This window comes from Nannobrachium achirus, assembly GCF_963921795.1.
Source record: "Nannobrachium achirus genome assembly, chromosome: 8".
NCBI lineage: Eukaryota > Metazoa > Chordata > Actinopteri > Myctophiformes > Myctophidae > Nannobrachium > Nannobrachium achirus.
The window spans coordinates 17064842-17071877 of record NC_137817.1 but is presented as its reverse complement, the minus strand read 5'-3'; the positions used below and the strand labels follow the sequence as shown (position 1 = coordinate 17071877).

At 43.1% G+C, this 7036-nt stretch overlaps 1 protein-coding gene across 1 annotated transcript; it reads right to left on the bottom strand.

The window, feature by feature from the left end:
- Positions 1 to 4166: 4166 nt before the first annotated feature.
- On the bottom strand, positions 4167 to 4472 carry LOC308289966 (elongin-B-like; the record flags this gene model as incomplete). The annotated part of the gene is made up of 1 exon (XM_080731746.1): positions 4167 to 4472. The coding sequence occupies one exon, from the start codon at positions 4470 to 4472 to the stop codon at positions 4167 to 4169; it is 306 nt and encodes a 101-aa protein (XP_080587872.1).
- Between the last annotated feature and the right edge of the window lie 2564 nt (positions 4473 to 7036).

The window sequence follows — 7036 nt, the reverse complement described above, 5'->3', positions numbered from 1 at the left end:
ACAGCTAAAAACATTCAGAAGATCAGTCCAGCTACACAGATTTGATAGCCTATCAGGGGTGGGCAACTTTAATGATAGAGAGGGCCACTATATTTCCACACTCACTCCAGAGGGCCACATTGCATATTGTTACGTCAAAGTTTGTCATTCTAATTAGTATGTCATAGAAAAGAAGCAAAAATAGCTGATCTACTGAGCTTGTATTATATCTGCTATTTTTGCTTCTTTTGAACTGGAATCCTGAATATTTTTTTGTTCGAATCCTGAAATGTAACATTTTGATTTAATGTCAAATGCATTTAGTTATACTCGCTTTATGAACTTAAAAACAAATACATTGGACATAAAAAGATACTAATACTACTATACTAGTCATTAAGCTACTAATATAGACTGAAGCAATTAAAGCAGGTCATGTGAATTGTAACAGGTGAAATCAATAATATTATCAGTATTCCGATATTAACCTGCGGGCCGCATTAAGTGAAGGTGGGGGCCGCATGTGGCCCCCGGGCCGCCAGTTGCCCATGTATGGCCTACATGCATGGGTTAGTTCGTAAATACATCAAAGATGCGATTATAATCCATTTCTGAAGGATAAGCCTTGGCCTGGAAGAGAGGTCATCAGGTGGTCACCACTCTGAGCTAGCGCAGACAGTTTCTGTATGCAGATGGGCGGGCGTGTTCTCCCCCCCACCCCCACCCCCCTCTGCTCCTCTGCTCAGCGCAGAGAACACTGCTGTGTCATGACGTCAACACATTCAGTGCGACGCTCTCCGCACTCTGATTGGTTAGGGAAATTCTACACTTCCTACAACAGTGATCATAACACGATCGCCCAGGCTTCTTTTTCTTCCGATCGCCAAATGAAGCCTGGGTTTCCGAGGCTAGGTGGTCCCCAACCTTCTCGGAGTGTTTCGACCCTTAACCACAACACTCTTCAGTTGGCGGGTCAGCAATGATTGGCAAATCACTGCCCCTCTCCTCCAGGCATCCAGCTATTGTCCTCTCCCCTATGCCAGAGCCAACAGGAGGCTCTCTCTGTCTTCTTGTCTGTGTTCTTGGGCGATTGCATTTGCAGGCACTTAGAGGTCTCTAGGACTATGGTTTGCTTCCTGCCTAAGGTCCTCCTATGTCTGTGCGGTGTGCATGCATCCGTCCTTGTCCACACTTTGCCTTACTCTGGTGTATTTTGAGACAAGGTGGTTTGTTTGTAGCCCGGCATTACCAGACCGACACCACCCACACGCCGCGGCCCCTCCACGGCACCATCCCAGACCCCGGCCCATAGGCAGAGAGCACGAGAAACCAGAAAACGACCAGACCAATCAGTGATCGCATCCCAACTGCCGTCGGTACAACAGTGAAAGGCAGCTCCTGACTGGCCGGGCCATTCCCTGACCCCCCCAATTTCCACAAACAGGGTCACCTGAGTACGTAAAGCACACATTGGCTTTAAGCTTTAAACCAGACCGAGTTGTAACAAAAGGTTAAGAGAAGGCTAAAAGGCTGCTGTCTGGCAGAAACCAGCTTTCAAGTAAAAAAAAAATCAGTGCTATTGAACACTGTTTACATCTGGATAGGCCTACTCACTCTTTCTGCCAAACCAGCTAACTCCACCCGTTTAGCCCTCTCGTCTGTGTGTTGGTTAAAAAAAATTTAACCAATGAGAAGTAGTAAAAAGCGCTTCGGCCAAAACTAACTCCACATTTTGGAGTTAGCTGGTTTTTGCCTGACAGCAGAAATAGGCTATGTACGGTCAGTAACTAGGCTTCATATTCTCACAAGATCATGCCTATAAAAATAAAAAATAAAATAAAACATTGGTATTTAACCTCGGATTCAGAATCGTCACCATCTTTTAAATAACCTCCTTTATTTTCTTTTAGATGCACGTGGTAAAAACCTAGGAGATTACTTGGTGTATGCTGACTGTCTCATAAGGCCACACAAAGAGCAGGTAACATTGGTGTTAAAGAAAGCTCTAATAAAATATAAAATTAATTAACGAAAATATAATAATAAAAACAATTGGATTGTGATCATGTACGAAATGCATGGTGTGAGAGATCCATCCAGAAATGCCGAAGGCTCTGGTTGGTTGACACGTCTTTTCAACATTGCATGTAATTCTGGGACAGTGCTGAACAAGTGGTAGCCCGGGGTATGATGCTACTGTTTAAGAAATGGGACCAGAGGGTGTGTGCCAGTTATTGAGATTGAGGAATCACATTGCTTAGTCTTCTTGGGAAGGTTTACACCAAGGTACTGGAAAGGAGGGTCCGTCCGATAGTCAAACTTCAGATTCAGGTGGAGGATTCCGTCCTGGTCGTGGAACAACTGACCAGCTCTTCACTCTTGGCAGGGATACTGTAGAAGGCCATGGGAGTATGCATACCCGGTCTACATGTGTGGATTTGTAGAAAGCCTGTGAATGGGTACCTCAGAAGATACTGTGGGAGGTGCAGCGTGAATATGGGGTGAGGGGGTCCTTGTTGAGGCCATCCAATCTCAGAGCTGTGTCCGTGTGCTTGGCTGTAAGTCGGATTTGTTTCTGGTGGGGGTTGTCTTCCGCCAGGGCTGCGCATTGTCACCTACTGTATCCTGTTTGTGATATTCATGTGCAGGATCCCGAGACGCAGTGGCGGAGAAGAGATTGCACAGTTAGGTGAGCTAAGGTTTGCTTCACTGTTTTGGAGGATGATGTGGTCCTGATGGCACCATCGGTCCAAGACCTCCAGCTCTCACTGGATCGATTCACGGTCAGAAGGCAAAGCTCCCGATATACCAAGCAATGTTCGGTCCTACTCTCACCCATGGTCATGAAGTGTGGGTCATGACCAAAAGAATAAGATTACGTCCAAAATAAGTTCTCAGACGGGTGGTCTCCCTTAGACATAGGGTGCTATTGTTGCTCTGGAAAGGGAGGTCTGGAGCTCTATGTAGGAACTATTACCCCTACAACCCGATTCTGGATAAGCGGTTGAAGATGGATAGATGGATGGTTTCTATAACATAACTCTAAATAACCCAAAAAGATCCTGCAAATAAAAAAAGAAACCCAGAGAAATTGACATGCTGCATAAAAATAAAAAAGTAAAAAATAAAATCTAGTGAGCGAGCATTCTGCAACCCTTGGATAGGGGGGCAGAATGCACAAGGATCGGCCCTGATATCGATGACCTCCTCATTCGTCAACCATGCCTAAATTATGACAAACTGAGACCCATTGACATCCGCTATAATGTTTAAAAAATATTCTTTACAAAATCTAGACTATTTGTGAGTGCACAATAAATTTGGTGTTGATCGGTCCAGTGGTTTGTGAGATTAGCTCCAAACAAAGACAGGCACATCTATCTATAAAACATGTATAAAACATCTATCACATATGATATGACTCCATGTTGGGGCACAGTTTTAGCCTGATTTGACTATCATTAGAGTCCATAATACATTTTAAGTTAAATATTTCAAATATAAAATGTAAAAAAAAAGGTTTCAGTCCGATACGAGCTGTGGGAAAAATAAGGATGCCAGTCACAAAAAAAGTGAAGTCTGTTTTAAAAAAAAAGGTGAATGCAGCCAGCCAAGACAAAAATAAGAAATGTGGTGCTGATCTGTCCAGCCATTTCTGAGCTCCAGACAAATGGACATGGACGCACACACCACAGACCCTCTCTTCTAGATGGCCGGCCTCTTTTTCAATTAAAAAAAGTACAAAACACGAAAGGAATACGGAGGTGTATACTAAGCTAGCACCACTAGTCTTGGGTGTGCCCAAGACATTTGCCCGCTGATCGAGCTGGGGGTTTTGCGACATTAATTATTGACAAAAAGAAAACACACACACAGACAGACCCTCATACAGATGTCTAGCCTCCTTCTGAACGGGTACTACACTACTTAGCCTACTCTATCTCCGTTCACTTTTGGTGGTCAGATGCTGTGACAAATAAAAATGTATTCATGTGGATCTCGGGATCATGTGGAACCACTTGGCTCCAATGTGGATCTCGGACTTCATGCAGCTCAAGAAACATATACCGTACATAGGCCTACGTAGACACACAGACCACAACCCTCTTATAGATGGCTTGCCTCCCGCCCCTGCATAGCCATGCTGTAAACAAAAAAAACAACATACACAACTTATACGATGGGATTCATGTTATGTCTGGTGGGGTGGAGAAGGGCTCGATCTGCAACTGCTCAAAGTTTTCATCTTCTACGCTTAATGCCAAGCCAATTGTAGCTGGGATCTCGGGTCCTGCATTCTGGCTGTTGAAGCCACACTCAGCAAGGGTCTTGCTGTCCTCTAACAACTGGTCATCTTTGTAGAGTTTCTGTTCCTCAGGCGCTCTATTTAGAATTCCCTCAACAGTGCGCTTCAGGTCATAGACAGTGCTGGTCTCCTTGGCATCTGCAAAGATTGTGGTCTTCTGACGCCTGATCATTACAAATACCTCCATTTCTAGAGGCTGTTAGGTTTGGATACAAATGTAAAAGTCCTATATTGTGTCTTAAACAGGGGGCTGTTAAGTTTGGATACAAATGTAAAAGTCCTATATTGTGAATCTTTAACAGAATCCCTCACAGGGGTTATATACTACTGCGGGCTACCGATCTGAATCGTCACAACGTATTGATGATGTATGTCCCATTCCCATATATGGTGCTGAAGAACCATTTACATACGGGAAGGACTCCAGACTAGACTCTGGACCCAAACCATGATGTTGTTAGTGTGGTTGCTACAGGCAATCACACTATTGTTCTGGGTCTGAGAACTTTTATGTCACTTAAAGTAAACCTGTTTTCATTTAACGTTTCTGTGATCTCAAAAGTCCATTGAGTTCAACTGACGTTTTTTTTGTAAACTTTTATGTAAACCTAAAAGTCCATTGAGTTCAACTGACGTTTTTTTGTAACCTTTTATGTAACCCTAAAAGTCCATTGAGTTCAACTGACGTATTTTTTGTAAACTTGTATGTAACCCTAAAAGTCCATTGAGTTCAACTGACGTTTTTTTGTAACCTTTTATGTAACCCTAAAAGTCCATTGAGTTCAACTGAAGGTTTTTTGTAACCTTTTATTGAGTTCAGTGGACATTTTCTGTAACCTTTTCTGTAATCCCAAAACCCCCAAAGTCCGTTGAGTTCAATGGATCTGTTCTGTTCCTTTTCTGATTGGACGATATTATGTCCAATCAGACAGGATTGGTCATGCTTCACTTGACATCACAATATCTAATATAAATGGTAAGACGGCATTCATATTTCCTCAGCGGATTCTCAAGCGGATTCCTCGCGACTCGCGTCAGTGCAACCACACTTGTAATTTCCCAGAATTGCAGCTTTCTAGTCATAACAACTTGATCTGAAAGTTCCAAGTCTCACATATGGACATGAAATGTGGGTCATTTTGAACAAGTGGCCAAAATGAGTTTTCTCAGCAGGGTGGCTGGCATCTCCCTATATAGTAGGTACAGTATGGGGTACAAAGTTTCATCCGAGAGAGACTCAGAGTAGAACCATTTACTCCTTACGTGGACACTCCAGTCGGTTTCTGAATTTCTCTATTTCAATGAGTGTAGGCGCTATTGCAGCAGTTGTTGGCTGGTATTACTTACTTACGAGGGAAACAAATACATACAGTCAATAAAGGCACAGACAGGAAAAAAACACTTGTATCTGAGAGACTGAAAGAGGAAGCACAATAATGTATCTTATTTGGACAACTGCCAATTCCCCCATGTTGTCCCTGTCACTACCGCTTAGTCTTGAGGAGGGTGTAGAGCAGTTGTTCTCAACCTGTGGGTCAGCACTCCCAGCGGGGTCCCCACATGATTTTGGGGGGTCCCCAGATGACAATTTAAGGACCTTTTTAATACCTCATAAAAAAGAGCGAAAGAAATGAAAAAGACCATTACTGCATCACAAGTTATCAACAAACTATTCCATAAAAACTGGTCAAACATTGGCCAAATTATTGGCGTGTGTGTGTGTGTGTGTGTGTGTGTGTGTGTGTGTGTGTGTGTGCGTGCGTGCGTGCGTGCGTGCGTGCGTGCGTGCGTGCGTGCGTGTGTGTGTGTGTGTGTGTGCAGGGCCGGTTTCGGATATAAGCAATATAAGTGGTCACTTAGGGCCACAACCACTAGGGGGGCCACATCAGAGGATGGTTGTGCTGGGAGTGTTAGGTAATTGTGCCAAAATGCAGTTTTCTCTGCATTTTGGGGAGTTTGACCCCCCTAAAGATCTTCGGCCCTGGATACAGTATGGATAGGTTTGCGCACCTGTCCTGCTTTCATGTAGATCAGGGGTCTTCAATGTTTTTTCCGGCCAAGGACCCCATAGCTGATAGAGAGATGAAGCAGGGACCACATACTGTATTGATGGACATATTTTTATATCCCATGTGAATAAGACAGTTCCCCAAAAATGATTAAAGATCACTCCCACACAATAAAGGAGACCACACAGTGTAAGTCAGTTTTTCTCTTACTGAATATTAAATAAATGAGCATACAGAATAGATGTCCAGAGGTACAGTACAATAAACATGTTGCTCGTTTCTTTCTCAATCTGAATCTGAATACAATGCAACATCATTTCACAAATATACTTCAGTAGGTACAGGGAAAATAGACTTGTCAAGCATTCATTGGACAGTTAAACATAACAATGTAGAACATAACAATATCAGATGTTTTCGTGTCTTGGGCCCAGTAGCCAGAAGGACATTGCCAGATATGGCTTGGTGTTATCCAATGTGTTATCCAGTGTCCTGGGCAGTATGACCTCCTGCAGTGGAGACATCTCATCACGTGCATTAGTTATTTGTTCAAAAACATAATAACCTTGACACTGTAACACTGAAGTTGGTGTTTTAAATATAAACGATATTAAAATGTAATTTCACCCTAACATGTATATTCATATTTCTTAGAATGCTTTCCATTCTGTCATACAGAAATGTGACTGGTGCTTGCATTGTAGCCTTGCATAGAACCTTAACATTCTGTGCAGCTCACAAC